At 36.9% G+C, this 18303-nt stretch overlaps 1 protein-coding gene across 1 annotated transcript; it reads right to left on the reverse strand.

Annotated features, from left to right (window-relative positions):
- Positions 1-1794: 1794 nt before the first annotated feature.
- LOC307136738 (ribonuclease inhibitor-like) lies at positions 1795-16300 on the reverse strand (the record flags this gene model as incomplete). Its single annotated transcript, XM_079833986.1, has 5 exons — positions 1795-4462; positions 6574-6752; positions 6985-7158; positions 16003-16176; positions 16293-16300. Coding segments are annotated over 5 exons (537 nt in total). The 3' UTR covers positions 1795-4460.
- Between the last annotated feature and the right edge of the window lie 2003 nt (positions 16301-18303).

The following is an 18303-nucleotide window of genomic DNA, read 5'->3' on the forward strand; positions in this document are numbered from 1 at the left end:
AGGCATGCAGACGCTTCTACAAACATTTATGAAAGAATTGGTCGCTCTCAGGAGCTCAGTGAATTCAAGCTTGGTACCGTGATAGGTTGCCGCCTGTGCAATAAGTCCATTCGTGAAATTTCCTCTACTACTAAATATTCCACGGTCAACTGTTAGTTGTATTATAACTGGTGGAAGCAATTGGGAACAACAGCAACTTAGACCATGAAGTGGTAGGCCACTCAAAATCACAGAGCGTGGTCAGCGCATGCTGAGATGCACGGTGCGCAGAAGTGACCAACTTTCTGCAGAGTCGATAGCTACAGACCTCCAAACTGGAGGAACTTGACTGGCCTGCACAGAGTCCTGACGTCATCCCGATAGAACACCTTTGGGATGAATTAGAGCGGAGACTGCGAGCCAGGCCTTCTCTTCCAACATCAATGCCTGACCTCACAAATGCGCTTCTAGAAGAATGGTCAAAAATTCCCATAAACACACACACAAACCTTGTGGAAAGCCTTCCCAGAAGAGTTGAAGCTGTTATAGCAGCAAAGGGTGGGCCAACTCCATATTAAACCCTACAGATTCAGAATGAGATGTCTTAAAAGTTCATGTGCATGTAAAGACAGGCCTCCCAAAACTTTTGGCAATATAGTGTATATAGTTTGATGGGTACTAGCTTAGTAGATTCATCAGAAAAGCTTGAAGGCCCATCCAGTCATTTGCCCTTTTCACACACAAAGTCTTTCCTGGTAAAATACCAGTAAATAACCTGTAAGAGATTGTGTAAAAATACCAGTAAATCGGTTCTGGCAATTTATCAGTAAGGGAAGTTGTAACATTACCAGTAAATTACCAGTATGATACTGTGTGTGAACGCAGATTACTGGTATGAGCACGTACAAAGTCAGAATGTAATGACGCAAGAAGTCTGCTCTGGGCCAGTCATAAAGTTCCTATGGAGATGACGTAATTACTCTGCAGTGTTTACAGAAAACTCTGCTGGTTTTAATAGCTTTTTCAATGTAAATATGCGCTAAATGGACATCGTTGACCATTGTGCCACGTCTTACAGCTTGTCGCGCAACCCAGCCTTTTTTTTTTCAATTCTTCAGACCTGTGTCTCAGCAGTTGGATACTATTATGCACATCTCGTGTTTTTAAGTGCAAAAGCGTGTTCTGTGTGATCATCTCTTATTGCTTGTCACTCAGATGTCAAAATGTTGTCAAATTGAACAGATAGTGAAACTAAAGCACTTCTCCTTATGCAGGTGAGTGAAGACAAGGGCATTGACATCATAGAGTTTACTGGTATTTTGGTGCTGGTGTGTGAATGGTCTCTTAAAGGTAAAAAGGCAAAACACTGTTGCTTGTGTGAACAGCATATGGCATCTGAAAGTTGTGGTTGCTGTTCAGTTTGTATGTAAATATATGTTTTTGACCAATATTTTCCACTTATGATGTAATTTCTAGCGGGAAATTACTACTGTAGTAATTCAATATTTGTTTTGTTCTCACCAAAGCTCGCTTTATTTTGCTGTAGATCATTTAACTTACGCTGTCTCAGAATTCTGTCTGAAATCGTGAATTCGTGAGGTGCCTTTGTGCACTAACACTGCCTTACAAGTCATTGTCTGATGAGGCAGCAGGGCAACAAGTCAGCTGCCTAAGTTTTCGGATGCAGCCAAAATGTCTGAATATATGGATCATCATTTATTTTGTGTCCTTCGAGGTTTGTACCAAAAATAACTGTTGTATATAAAAAGTTCTGCCTCGATCAATACAAGTCAAGTAAAGTCAGCAGCATTTATGGCATAATGTTGAGTACCATAAAGTTTATTTAGACTTTCATTTAAAAATTTGGGTTAAAGTTACGCATTTATAATGGAGGTGAAGTGGTACCAATCCATTTCCATTAAAATACAGTTTCAATGCATAGCCACAAACATTTATCATCAAGATCATGAGAGCATCTTCCAAGCAATGTCAGGATACCAATGTATAAAATGGTATACAAATTACCAGCCCTCTCACTTCTATTTAAAAAGTTAGCTGGAGCATCCAGCAATATAACGGACATCAGAATGCATGTCATCATCTCTACTTTTTTTTTAATCATTACACGCTTTACGCATTGTTACCCTCTTTTCCATTAATGTTTCAATCATGAATTCATTGTCTGCAGTATTGGTGTCCTAGCTTAATATCAAAACATATCTTGGTGTTTATTCTTATCATAGTTACAATACAGACATTTATGAAGCAGAAAAATATACTTAAGTGAACTAATCACACACTGGTTGGGATAAGGTTGCGCTTGACAAAAGTAAACATGCAGTGATCGGTAAACAAGCAGCCTCTATACAGTAAGGCTGATTCAATCTGGAAGTTCATTTAGAAGTATAAATCGTGTATATACATCAATTTTAGGTTTTACAATTTGTGTAAGTTTTAAGATTTACACATTTTAATTATATGACAATGGAATGCTTGGGTACAATTTTTCTTGATTTGGGCAACTGCCCCTTAAAATGTGCACACTCCTTATGTGGGAGGCCAAGTAATATCACTGTTCGAAGCACTTTATACTCCCTATATCTGGGAAGGGCAACTTCAGTCCTGGAGGGCCACTCTCCTGCAAAGTTTAGCTTTAAACCTAATCAAACACACCTGAACATTCTAATTGAGGTCTTCAGAATTAAAGCCACAGGTAGGTGAGTTTTTATCAGGGTTGGAGCTAAACTCTGCAGGACAGTGGCTATTTCAAATTAACAAAAATACATTTCTTATTTCTGCCCGCAGTCATCACAAATAGAAATTAATCTTACATTATACAACAGTGAGCTTAGGTCCTTTAGATCAGTGTTTTTTAATCCTCTGCAGATTTTGAATGTCTTCCTAATTTAACACCTGATTCAGATCACTAGGTGAGAGCTCCATGAGCTGAACTAAGGCTATTTTCACAAGGTCAGTCCAAATCTGATTATTTATGTATCCGATTGGAATCTGATCTAAATTATTGTCCACACTGTATAACAGTGTTCAGATCAGTGTACAAATTGTGTGTCCCATGCTCTTCCCCGGCTTTCGTTTTCCAGAATATCTGGAATATATATTAGTTTCTATGGCTATGGCGTTGCGTTGGTAAGCATACTCAAAAAACAACAGCAAACATGGATGGGTTTGCAATACAGATGTCTTATTTACATGACAATGTGTAGCCACCGCACTGGCCTACTATGTCTTCTGATGCAGTGATATAAATGTAGGAGGATGGTGTATGTGTGGCTTTATTCCATGCTGTCATCTCTGACGGTCTCATAATTTAACATGATGTGATCAAGTAATATAAATCATGTGAAATCCAAATACGGTCAGACTGAAACGGATTTATAGAAATGTGATTTGAATAGGATTTCAAACCACATTTTTGCCTTCATTCTTGATAAATATGATTGGATTCTCAACAGATATGCACAAAAATCAGAATTGGACTGACAGTCTGGACACGGCTTATGGGCCTGTTTACACCTGGTCACTTCATGCATTTTTCTCTGATCAAATAGCTATTGTCAAAGCTATATCCAGTCACTCAAAACACTACTGGAGGTTGTTTGTAATGCATTCCAGATGAAACTGGACAAGTGTAAATGCTGGTTGTTGAAGCCACATAAGTAAATTTTACTCCTCCCTAAATGTTAAGAAAAAAAAATAATCGTCTCAGAGCGTTATACCGGCTCCTGGTACCATATTTGACAGCGCTACTAAAACATGCATCGCAACATGCCGGCCTGCTGGCTGCGCAAATGCGCAAATTTCCGCAAATGAAACTGAAAGTTCAGTGTTGCATCTTGAAGCTTAAAACACAATCATTTTCATTAAAAGTAGTGACTTTTTTTACCAGTGCTGATGCCACTCTCTCTCATAGCATTTTTTATTCTTGAAATGATAAATAGAATAAATAATAAATAAAATGCAGCTCATATCTGTTGCTTTTGTTAAGGTGAACTTAAATGTGCATATAGCACAGGAATTGAAGATCCAATTTATATTGGTTTTATGGAGACACAATTATGTGGCCAAGTGTAAACGGAACAATTTGAACAAATCGGATAGCTATCTGATCCAGTAAGTATGCATGAAGTGACCAGGTGTAAATAGGTCTAAATAAGTGGGACAGATAAAAGAGATGTACAAAGTGCGCAGAGCTGTAGGTCCCCGGGCACAGGATTGAAAACCACTGATTTTGATCATTGTGGACATCTGATGATATCTGTAATTCAAAACAACAGAACCATACCAACATAAATATAAGACAATTATAAAAAAACAAGTCACACACACACACAACTGTGATCACATGAGGGGTGACTGTGTCTTCTGTCCCTGCTGATTGTGCGACTGTGATGTCAGTTGTATCTCCTTTTTCACCATCATCTGATCCTGAGAAAACTGTACTGACATCTGAATACTGAAAGTCCTATAATAAAACACAGTGTTATATAAGAAGTAGAAGACATTACTACCATCATGTCAGTTTGGGAGAAAAAAAGTCCACTCAGAAAAAGGCAGATACTTAAGCATCACAATATTACAGCCAGAGATATGAATTAAAAACTCAAACATGGTCTCCGTTGTTAAAGTTTATCATAACATTAAATTATAAACAACTATATCTTTATCACTTTATCAAACAGAGACACTGTAAAAAGGACTTACTAACCCAGGTTAAATTTATTTATTCAATTTCTTCTGTTTCTTCTATTTATTTCTAATAGGTATATGTGACCAGTTACGGAAGGTAGGGACACAAGTCGGTTCTGGAGCATTTTGAGTTATTTACAGATTCTGAAAGTGTAGTCTCCACGCTTTCCAGTGATGTGTAACACGTGGAAATCTGATAATATTTGGAGAAGTTTGCCTCTAAAGATTTTGTTCTCACCTGCTGGGAGTGACAATAGGGCTCATTTACATCTCATTTAGATAAGCCATACCCCCTGTAAAGCGCCCCCTGTAAAGCTGCATGGTTACAATCGGATCGCATACTATTAATAATAAAGGATAATGTGCATTGTAAATGTCAGTAATTTATCTTTTTTGACTAAAAATGATTTAGAGGCTGAAATATGTGAGTTTTATCTTTTTATAAAACCTTTTTATTTGTTATTTGCTGGTTTTCTACATAAAACTTGGTGAATTGATTTCATTGTGTAGCATTGGGACTTTTTAACAGGATTCTGTGATAACCGTCATGATCAACTATGATAAACTAAAATCAACTATAATTGTGTTTTTATAGTATAATATGCAAAGTACAATTTTCTATAAGAAAAAAAAAATCTCTGATTCTGTTCTTTTCTCTGACATTTAAGGGTAACATAGGCCTACAAAGGCTCTTTTAGGTCTAAAACAGTTTGGATAGTTGTTAATACAGCGTTCCCACAGCTTGGTTAACTTCAAATTCAAGAACCTTTCAAGGACTTTACTTTTGGCCATATGACAGAGGTCTGAAATTCTATTTGTCATATTTCTGTTTTGCATAAAACTGAAGAATATTCGGTACATCCTATACTGTATTCTAAAATGATCTGATATTAACTTTTGCATGGATTTTATTGAAAAGAGCTTAGGCTCATGTAACCAGTCTATTTTTGCAATATTTCACGGTGTGTCTGTGAAACGCTGAGGTACCTTAGTGGTTTTGTGTGCGCGTGAACATCATGGCAATGTACAACACAAAGTACCTCACGCGGGAAACACTTAATGTAATGCATAAATGCAAGTAACAAACGTAAATCAAGCATAGTCCACGAAGTGTTAGCGAAATAACACATTATCGGACCGGAGAGAATAATATGGAATTTCTTCCAGAAAACTTCTTGCACAAAATAAATTCAAGCACTTTCAAGGACCTGTATGTATGTTTATTTTCAGTCATGTCATTGTACTCAGCCCTCTCTTTCTGCACAAGGGAAAGATGATCGTGTTGATTCTTTACTGCTTCAGACATTGTGTTATCTGGGAGGTTTGCACTTCGTATCAGCTGCTCGTTGCTCGCTGCTCGTGTATCAGCCACCAGGGTTGCCAGGGTTTCACAACAAAACCCGCACAATTGTTACTCAAAACTAGCCCAAAACAAGCCCAATCGCGTTTCAGGGGGGCTTCTCCAGTAAAAATCGCATTTCAGGGGGTAAAATGTGTTTTTTTTGGCATGGTTGCCTACTAAAATTCACATTCCCGGGGCTAAATATCACATAATTGGGGTCGCTTCAACCCGCGGACATGAAAAACAGCGGACTTGGCAACACTGAGCCACGCTTCCCTTAGAGGGCGGGACAATAACAAAAGAGAAACACGCCTCTGCTGCATGCTAGAATCTCCTAAAAACAAGGCGATTTCAACCTCAAAGTGTATGCTTTTAAGTATACCAATACTGCTATCTCAAACATGGAGAGGCTTCTTCATGATCTCAACTAACAGATTCGGCATTCTCATTTTGCTCGAAACTTGTGCTGCCGACTTGTGTCCCTGGTTGCCGTAACGGGTCACATATGTATGCATTACATTTATTTTATATAATAATATACTCACAACAGTATAGTCTTTCAATTTTAAAGTACGAATCATTTTTGAGATCTGACAACAGCTTTACTCCTGAATCTCCTAATTTATTCCCAGACAGATTCAGATCTCTCAGGTGTGAGGGGTTTGATCGCAGAGCTGATGTTAGAGGAGCACAACTTTCATCTGTGATGCCACAATCAATCAACCTGTCGAGAAATATGAAACACTATTCACAATGTTGCTGTGTAAACACGGTGTTAAAATATTTTAATACTTTGAGCAAGAAAAAGACAGTTTGGTGACTTTAATCCTGTGACTTTTATCGCAGATTGCAGATAACAGTTTAAAAAAAATTATACATCACAAATAATGAATGTGTCTACATAGGATTTTTTTTGAATATCAGAGAAATTAAGAAAGAATCTAAACAAATCTTACCGCAGAATCTCCATTTTACAGTCAATATTCTCCAGTACAGTAAAGAGAAGCTTCACTCCTGAGTCTCCTAGTTTATTCTCAGACAGATTCAATTCTCTCAAGTGTGAGGGGTTTGATCTAAGAGCTGATGTCAGAGCAGCACAACCTTCATTTGTGACACCACAATTAAGCAACCTGCAGACAACAATAAACCTCGTAACTCCATTGGATCCTCAAAATGACGGTCAAACCTCATAACTCAACCCCACCTCAATCTTGAATAAAGTGCTACACACATTTTGGACTGTCACTGTTGTTTGCAATGCAAGGGTTAAAAAACTGGTTGTTTAAGTACAGCATTCCCTTCCTCTAAAACAACATATACATAAAGGCTAATGTTTTATGAATTTGAGATGCAGAGAAGAATGTTTAGTCTAGAATTTGTTGTTGAGTCATAGCCAATGATGTCTCAAATATCCTGTACCTATACCACTCCAACTTTTATAACATGAGATTTTGGCCAAATAACAGGAATAAAAATGAGCGGCCGGCCACATAGCTACTATAAACTTTATAACCTGTAAGTTAATGAAAATGTAATGTGATGCAATTATTGCCTCAGTTGCTGCCATTCTAATGAAAGACAAAAAACATGTCTGATATTCAATGGTCAAAATCCATTTAAGCTTGGTTCTGGTAAAATGTTAATAATATAACACATGCAAGTGTTTGACCAATATATAAAGCCACAATATCAACTTTGACAACAGTGTTTAATAATTTAAATAGTGTATAGTTTTTTTCCCCCCAGTTCTTTAAAAGTAGCAGTTTGGGACATACTGCCCAACAGCGTATATAAAAACACTACAAGTATTTTGAATCCACACCATACAAGTATTTTGATTTTTTTTTCATAAAGATAAATACCTGTACGGCATCTTAAAACATATGCGCTCATATCAGGTTGAGACCAGGACTCTGTGCAGGCCAGTCAAGTTCCTCCAAACCAAACTCGCTCATCCATGTCTTTGTGAACCTTGCTTTGTTCACTTGTGTGCAGTCATGTTGAAACAGGAAGGGCCATCCCCAAACTGTTCCCACAAAGTTGGGAGCATAACATTTTCAAAAATGTATTGGTATGCTGAAGCATTAAAGGGGTCTTTTTTTTTTTTAATTGTACACTGTTGTCTGAGGTCAACTAATGACTTTGGCATGGTTTTTACATTCAAAAACATCATAATGAATAAGTAATAGGCTATTTTCTACCCTGGTTTTGAGCCTCTCTAATTGGAAGGCTCGTTTTTTTTATGGGCGTGCCGCACTGAAGACTTGGAAGTATGCACTGCTATGATTGGATAAACTTTGCATATTATAATGAGCTCCGTCTCCCCTGTGAGTACACATAAGGAATTGTTTTAGGAAAAGCGTGTGGGAAAACGGCAACCGGAATGATTCACCCACAGGGCTCGCAATATGTCTTTATCAAACAAACACAATGATTGCGCCCGCCCGATTGGCGGATATAACCGCAAACCGTACATCACAAACACACACACACAAGCCTCACTGCAGAGTCAGACAATTCAGCATGATCAAAACTTCTGCAATTTTGTATTTTTCAAATATCAAGTCAAGAGAATGAACCAACAACACCTCAAATAAAGGATTAATCAGCCTGTGACAGCGTGCTAATGTTCAGTTAGACAGGTTAACATCGTCAATAGATATCAAACAATCTGTAACAATGCAATACTGTCACATAAAAAAACTGTTTTACTCACATAAGTGTGTTGCTTCATTCATTTATTCATGTAATCTCATCCTGTCTGCAAATCCAGTTTCTTGTTTACAAATGAATCCGTGGTGAAATGAAGGAACAAACGCGCAATGTCTTCCCCACATGAGCTGGATCTTCATAAAAAAATTAAGTTCAACCATGCATTCATAATATTAGAATCCAAAGGAAACTTTTGCAGCGACTGTGTTCTTCCACAACCAGAATCAGAATCAGAATCAGAATCAGTTGTACTACTTCGCGTTTGTTGGGCCTGGTGTCAATAAAAGCTTTTCTTTGACTAACAAGGAAGTTTTCAGCTCTGAAACTTACAGGATATTCTTATATCACAAACTTTTATGTATCAAAGGCTGAATGAAAAATTGATTTCTCAATTCATAATCCCTTTAAGAGTTCCTTTCACTGGAATTAAGGGGCCATGCCCAACCCCTGAAAAACAACCCCACACCATAATCCCCCCTCCACCAAACTTGGCACAATGCAGTCAGGAAGTACTGTTCTCCTGGCAACCGCCAAACCATCGGATTGCTAGACAGAGAAGTGTGATTCGTCACTCCAGAGAACACATCTCCACTGTGTCCAGTCCAGTGACGGCATGCTTTACACCACTGCATCCGACACTTTGAATTGCACTTGGTCATGTTAGGCTTGGATGCAGCTGCTCGGCCATGGAAACCCATTCCTTGAAGCTCTCTACTCACTGTTCTTGAGCTAATCTGAAGGCCACATTAAGTTTGGAGGTCTGTATCTATTAACTCTGCAGAAAGTTGCCAATTTCTGTGCATTGTGCACCTCAGCATGTGCTGACCCCGCTCTGGGATTTTACGTGGCCTACCACTTTGTGGCTGAGTTGCTGTTGTAACCAATTGCTTCCACTAGTTTTAATACCCCTAACAGTTGACAGTGGAATATGTAGTAGTGAGGAAATTTTCCTGAATGGACTTATTTCACAGGTGTCAACCTATCACAGTATCACGCTTAAATTCACAGAGCTCCTGAGAGCTCCCATTCTTTCACAAATGTTTGTAGAAGCGTATGCATGCCTAGGTGCTTGATTTTATACACCTGTGGCCATGGAAGTGATTGGAACACATGGATTCAATGATTTGGAGGGATGTCCCAATACTTTTGGCAATATACTTTAATTACTAGGGATGCACCGATAGGATTTTTTGGGGCTGATACAGATACCGATTTTAACAAACAGTTATTGGCCGATACCGATATTTGTCACTTGGCCTCTTATTTGGAATTTTGTCATTAAAATAGTGTTTTGATAACGTTTTAAATCAGCAAAGTAAAAAAAGTTAAAACATTTTTTTTTACAAAAAACATACATGCATTAACTTATAGCCTACTAGCTAGTTTTAGGGATGGAACGGTTTGAACATTTCATATCACGATTATAGCGACACAAATTATCACGGTTATCAATATTATCACAGTTTTGTTCAAAAAGAACAGATGCACAGACTGAAAACATTTCAACAAGTTTTATATTTGAAAATCAAAAAAACAACCAATAAACAAGCAACTCTATGCACTTTTTTAAGCAAGATTCTAGTCTGTTGGATTTCCTTTCTTATAATGACCGTCGTCAATAGCAACGCATTATAACAGCACACATCAACGTATCACAACAGCTCTCTCATTTCATTCTAATGCAACTTGCATCTCTGTTTTTGATTGTATTGAAATGAAATCAGAGGACTTTGAATAACACTTAACACTACTATAATTATTACTATAACTTCTTGGGATCATCTTGTCTGGAAGCTTGTTTTGTACACTGTACATAATGGATTTATAATAGGGCTGCACGATATGAGGAAAAGCTGCGATGTGCGATAACATTGTTTAATATTGCGATGACGATATGACTTGCGATAAATATTCAAATGTGAATGTTAGCTATACCGTTCCCATGTCTTAGTGCTTTAATAGGTCGAATTCAGTGTTGGGCAGTAACGGAATACATGTACCGGCATTACGTATTCAGAATACATATTATGAGTAACTGTATTCCGTTACAGTTACAATTTAAATAGTTGATATTTAGAATAGTTACATTGTTGAAATCAATGGATAACATTAACCATACCTCTGTTTCATGAGTTTATTTACTCTCTAAATAAACTAAGGCAACTCCATGCATTTCTCAGAACGCCTCAATATGAAAACGAAAAAATGCACAGTTTGCGTGATCAGTCACAATGGAGTCGGAGAGGAACAGCGGGAGCTAGAGGTAGAGATGGAGCCAGAACAACAGAGCCAGTGCAAGAAATCATGTCTATCTTGGAAATTCAAACAGCATTTCATATTAAAGAAAGAGAAGGGAGAACGAAATATAACACGGCAGTGCAACTGTGCAGTGCCGCGGTGGTTGGGGTGGCGGCTATACATGCACGCACGCCTATATTTTTTTTAATATATAGCCTATATTATATATATAAATTCGTTATTCGTTAAAGGGGAACTATGTAGGATTTTTGCAGTAAAATATCCAGAAACCACTAGGCCAATGTTATATATTTTGTTCAGTTGAGTACTTAGAATATCCCAAATGTTTCCAACTATTTGTAAATCGTGAGAAATTGCTATTTTAACCAAGGAGCCGGGACGTGTGAGCTATGCGTGTGAGGGAGTCGCCTATCGATTGCGTCATATCTGCGTCACCCTCGGTTTCCGGTTTTATTCAGTGAAACACTTTACTCTCACTGCAGTGTGAACAAGTGTCATAGCAGCCGCCGAGCGAACGTCATAACTTCCTTCTCAACACACTCAGATATATCTAATACGATAAACAGAGTTGCGTTACCTCATTTACTCATGACTGGAAAAGAGAACCATGTCATTATAAAAGTCCCGCCGGCAACAATGCCATAATAACAGTCCCGCTCTTCAATCGCTCCTGCGGCCTTGCTCAGCTCCACAACACTCGGCCCTGCTCTGCTTCACTACAGTAACGTTAATAATCGCATCCATCAACATGATTTCTGCCCGTGTCCTATCCTGACTGTTTTCAACTGGCTGTGAGGTGAAGACCACGTGTCCCAAGATTCTGCACTCAAACGTGGCGTCATCAAACTACGCCTTTGTTTTGAACAGGCGACCTCTAGTGGACGGAAAAGTTACATAGTGTAGCTTTAAATATTATTTGTTTATATTTTTTATTTTCAAAATGTAGGCTATTTATATATATATATATATATATAGGCTACCTCAATTAAATAGCCTACATTTTGAAAAAAAAAAAAAAAAAAAAAAAAAAAAAAAATATATATATATATATATATATATATATATATATATATATATATATATATATATATATATATATATATATATATATATATATATATATATATATATATATGGCTCAAACATGCCTGTTTATTTTAGTAGGCCTACTTCCGTCAGTGAAACAACAAACTACAGTCTGTAAAACATTTAAATAAATATCTGTAAATAATCGAAATATAGATAGTATAAGTTAAATATTAGTTAAAGAAAAAATTCGTTTATATTTCCTCACAGACGTGCGTCATGCCTCTTTGTGCTGAAAGGGATGACACGAGCAGGAAAGAAGGATCGTTTTCTAAGATCTTAATGTTTTCTCCTGATGTTCCAAAACTGATCGGCTACTTGTAGTAGGCCTAAAATGTGAAGAACGAAATTATCTTCCGCAGGGTCAAGAACTGAGGCTATGTTTGATAATGCGCTGTGAGAGAAAGTGAAACTAAAAAAACTACTTTGGGTGCTCGAGCCCCTGCCCTTTTTCAAAATGAATCAAAAGTGCCCCTCTCAGACAAATATCAATGATAATATTGTGGTTAATAAAACTAAATAAATTTGATTATAACATGACTAGGGATGAAACGATTACCGGTTTCACGATAAACCACGATAAAATTTAGTGACGGTTAGTAATATCGTATAAAATTTAATTATCATTAAAACCGTGTGTGATTATCACGATTATGAAAACTCGCGGTAAATCTTGTCCAGTCAGCGTCAGTCTGGTGCAGCGCACCGCTGCTTTTTGAATGAGGATAAATGGCAGAAAGCAGTGACAGCACTTGGGGGAATGTTCAGCCTCTAAAAGGACCAAATCTGAGGTGTGGTCATATTTTGGCTTTTACAAAAGTCCTGAGGGAAACTTAATCGAAGATGGTCACCCTGTCTGCAGAACATGCCAGAAGAAAGTCGCTGTAATGGGGAAAACACTTCAAAACTACGAACGCAAAGCAAGTGGACTTTGACCTCAATACCAAAACTACGTCTGGGAAATAATAACGTGAAGCGAAGAAACAAATTCAGACAAGAATAGGGTGACATTTTAGGGATAATCAGGGCTTGACATTAACAACCGCCATTTGCGGGTGTAACGTTATCTCGGCTGCACACCACCACTCTGGCGGTTGAACTTATTAGTTTTCTCAAAAGCCATCTGTTATAATCGCGTTGCGCATTATAACCACTTACACATGTTTATATTGAGTTTATGAATGCGATATCTAATAATCAGAGGCGTTCAGATTAGCCAGAGTTTTCTTCAGAGCGCGCGCCACTCTCATTCACTGAAATCTGCACTCAAAGCAGAGATAAACGTGCGATGTACGCAAGAGATTCACTCATCATACAGTGATCGACTGTTTTTGTTCTATTTCAACAGCGAAAATAGTTTTAAAAAACACAGCAGAACCACAGCGCATCCATGAGCGCATCTGATATGAACGGCATAACGCTGGCGAATTTAGGGACCGTCTCTAAAGTCACAATCAACATTGGTAACGTATAAGTTACACGTTTCAAACTTCAATAGCATTTGAAGAGAATGACAGTCATACAACTGACTGTAAAGTGTTCATCTACGTGTCAGGTATGACGCACACATTTTGATATTTAATCAAATAAACTGTCAAATCATATGGAAATATGGATATGCATTATTTCACTAGGATACTGTTTGGGCTCTTACACAAAATATGCTAGATTTAAATGCATCATAGCTGAACACTGATGAGAATATTGCTTGAGAATATATTTACAGAGATAATATTAGAGATTATATTTACGACAAATTATTATTATTTATGCATTATGCGTTGCTATTGATGACGGCCATTTTAAGGAAGGAAATCCCACAGAATAGAATCTAGCTTAAAAAAGTGCATAGAGCTGCTTTGTTTATTTGTTGTTTTGTTGATTTTCAAATATAAAACTTGTTGAAATGTTTTAAGTGTGTGCATCGGTTCTTTTTGAACACTTTCATCTAATTTGAAGAAAACCGTGATAATATTGATAACCGTGATAATTTGGGTCACTATAATCGTGATGTGAAATTTCCATACCGTTTCATCCCTAAACATGACAATGTATACAATAGTAACAGACGGCTCAAAAGTCGGACAATTTCTGTTGAGGCGTTGCCGTAACGCGTTGCTATGGGTTGCGTGCGTTTTGATTGACTGCTGATTTTCCACTGGTCGGAAACGGCTCTCGAGCCAAATATGGTCCTTTCAGAGAGTGTGTGGCCTTATGGGAAAAAAGTAAACCAATAAATATTGGTATATTTTTTTCATCCATAATCAGAGCTAATGTGTTGATTTAATTACAAATCTATATGTTATATATTTTAAAGTATTACACAATTCACCAATGCCCGTTTGTCATGTATATACACCAACCAATTATGATCTGGCAAAGCAAGTTCAAATTCCATTGGGCATGTGGAGCGGTAATTTTCTGTTCTTATTCATAAATCAGTTGAAAATGACATGGACAGACGAACTAACGTTTGTGGAACGATTTCCTGATTTTATGAATTGCATCACTGACTAAATGGATTTTAACAAACAAGTAATTTAAGACCTAAGTGCATCTAATATACAGACACATGCGATTTTACTTTCAGTTTAGACATAACCGACTGTGTTTGTGTTAACCTTGTGTGTATTTGACAGTATTAGCGCAGTAAGACTACTTAGTCCGGTAATCATGTGTTTGACAGGCGTTTAGTGCGCGCGCTCGGAAAAAAGCATGTTAAAACCGCGCACGCGAATGAAACCGGCAAGGCTTTAAAACGCATGCAAATAGGCTAATGAACTTTGGTGATTGTGAATAACTACAGTGTTCCGTGAGTATAACTCTACCACTAACGTGTGATGTGAATGTATGTCGCGTTGTTCAGTATATTGGGATGGAGGAAAATTATAGAATTTGTAGAAAAATTATTATTTCAATGCAAAACCGAAAAACCGCAATTCACAAGCACGTATTGAACCGTGAATACCGTACCGAACGGTTCAATATTATATTGAGAATTGTGGCATCCCTAATATACATTATTATCCCTTACATGTCACCTTAGTCTTGTCTTGTCTGAACTTGTTTGTTCGTCTTTGACTTCAATACTAAAACTACGTCTCGGAAATAATGACATGAAGCTTGAGCCAAAGTTCACTTGCCTTGCGTTCACAGATTTGAAGTAATTCCCCCTATTACAGCGACTTTCTTCTGGAATGTTCTGCAGAGAGGGTGTTTTTTTTTTGGAGGGGGGGTATTTTGTTGTTTGATTAACATTAAAACTCAGACGGCAGCGCAGCAGGGCTATTACATTATAATTTTGGATTATGCAGCAGACATTATACAGCTCAGTGCCTTCACGCAGTTCATTAATAAACCATTGGTTTGTTATATCAGCCTTTTACATGCTATAGCCGTAAATTGGAAAAAAGCTGTATGGTTGTAAATTGATCAACTTACAAATTTTCAATTTATGGTTGAAAAAATGGCTGATACATCGGTGCATCTCTAGTAATTACAGTACTATAACTATAATGCTCCTCCACAAGTAACTTGACGTTTTAAGCTTCAAAAGCTAAAGGGCCTAAAGTTGCATAGTGTACCTTTTAAAGCAAAATAAACCCAACTGGATCAGAGAACTTATTTTTCAAACTTCAAAATAATAGAAAAGTACAATAAAAGTACATTTTTGTGATTGAAGTAAAATAATGCACGAAAAGTACTTTTTTGTGATTGAAGTAAAATGATACTATGCATAATTTTTAAATCTCAAACACTCAAGATTCATGTTCTGAACTTGTTTTTGCAATAAATACACCTATTTAAACATGGATATAATATGCGGTATAACTACACTGCAGGTAGTCATGCCACTGTCAAAGGATATGTGCTATTGAGGAGAAATACAATTGAGATTATTAGTGATAAGATCTTACCACAGCATCTCCAGTTTACAACGAGGATTCTCCAGTTCAGTAGAGAGTAGTGTCACTCCGGAATCTCCAAGTTTATTCCCAGATAGATTCAGATCTCTGAGATATGAAGGGTTTGATCTTAGAGCTGAAGCCAGAGCAGCACACCCTTTATCTGTGACATCACAACCCCACAACCTGCAGAGAACAATTACACATTCTTCACTCTTAGAGAGGGAGGAAGAGAGTGCATTTTCAATTTAACCCTCTGAACACTGAGCTGTTTTCTGGGCCCTGGAGGTGTTTTGACATGCCCTGACATCTGTGCTTATTTCTGTTGTAACATTTTCATGGCTAAAGTCTCATTACTCTGTATTCAGGTCAAACCCAGCTACAATAATATGTGAGCAGCATGTATGTAAAAGTTTGATTTGTTTGCATTTATTTAAAACATAACATAATCCAAATATACATAATGAAGGACAAAAAGTGGGATAAAAAAAGGAACAATCATGGTTCTTTATAAGGGACACTCAAAATATTTGTACTGTACCACACAGTGCATGTCATTTCAGTGTATGCAGTTAAGTGCGTATAAAAGGTTCTCAGATATAAGGGTCAAAGACAAAACAGGGGGTTTCAAGCATCAAAAAGAATTAACGTGTGATAAAGCTTTACATTTATTTTTTTGCCTTTACAATGCGTTTGTTTAATTTTATATTTTTCTGAGCAAAAAATAATGAGTATCATACATTTTTATCATGATTTACAGAAGACACCCACTAAAATGTCATTCAGTTTGACAATATTTATGTATCAGAAAATCTTCTGTAACTAAATCTGCTTTTCTGTACATAGTATCCTTTATTAGTTTGGTGTTTACCGAGTTTGTTCTTTTAATACCACTTTCTTAACTTCTTAACCCACAGCGGATTGTGGGCAGGGGGTTGACGTGAGTGGGCGTGGTTGTACTTTTATCTACTTTTGTTTTATAAAAAATATTCAATCAACCATCAAGAAATAAGCATCATTTTAAAGCTAAAACACTCAAGATTCATGTTCTGAACTTGTTTTTGCTATAAATACACCTATTTAAACATGGATATAATAAACGCATTATTAATAAACTCTTTCATCTTCTATCGTTCAGATCAGATCGGACGAAACCAAGAAACACCCTCCAAAAATCCTCCTTTGTTTGCATGAGCGTTTTGAGTTAGAGTAATTTATCATGTCCAATGAAATATTGATTCTAATCCGTTTCTGGCAATATCCCCTGCAAGCATAGACTCTTTCACTATTTTAAGCCCTCCCTCATCTCTCTCCTTCAATCACAGGCTTTTTGATGAGTCATTACATACAGGAAGCGCATTACTGGCTAGCGAGCTGTCAATCATTGCACCCATGGTTTTTAGTTGGATAAAGGCAAACAATGCCTAGCCAATGCCTTGCCAGCAAAGTTTTGAAAATGAAAAACTACTCTTTACAATTACAAATGTTCTGAAATAAAGGGCCTTTTTGAAAGGACGCCTAGACTTTTCTTGACATAAAAGCTTACAGAAGCTACATTTTTGAGAGCATCACCCTCAAATTGATCAGACATTCAGTTTTATATTTAGGTTATTTTCAGGCCCTTAACATTAAAGTCTCATCATTTTTTTCCCTAAGTGAATTTCAATAAAATAAACGTCACTTACATGTATATTTTACCTTGTTTTACTCTGTTCCTATACTACTCTGAGTTATTATGACTTTTGGGTAACAAACTTTCAAGTGTCTAGTTTAAAATAAGACCAGATTTATGAATATAGACCATAGGGTTTAAAATTTGCAGACATTTTTATTTGGGTATGTCGTTCTTTGACAAAAATAGAGGCGCAGATTAAGAGGTTAAGCCACGTTAAGCGTTGTTTACTTTAAGGTAAGGTTGTTTACTATTGCTATTTATCTACTATTTCCTTTTGGTTACTAAGTTACCAATACCACCGCCATCTACTCGAACAACTTGATAGAAAATGCACCTCATTTGCATTTGTTTGTTTTTTCTTTTTTGCAAACTTTGAAAAGATTTGCTTCACGTTTGGAAGGAAGCCTACTGGCTAAAGTAGTGACAGATTACTTTTTACATTTTAGACTTACTTTTGCTTGGGCACACTCACAATAAAAACAAAATATTGTGCTTTTGTAAAAATACAGAATAATAATCCCCCGTTGGGGTTGCATGTTACTGATGTTAATCTAATAGCTCAATTTCACCTAAAATTACAGCAGTAGAAAATGAACACTTAAAATTAAGATCATTCAGTAAAAAAAAAAAAAATCATT

This window comes from Gobio gobio (assembly GCF_949357685.1).
Source record: "Gobio gobio genome assembly, chromosome: 13".
NCBI classification, from domain to species: Eukaryota; Metazoa; Chordata; class Actinopteri; order Cypriniformes; family Gobionidae; genus Gobio; species Gobio gobio.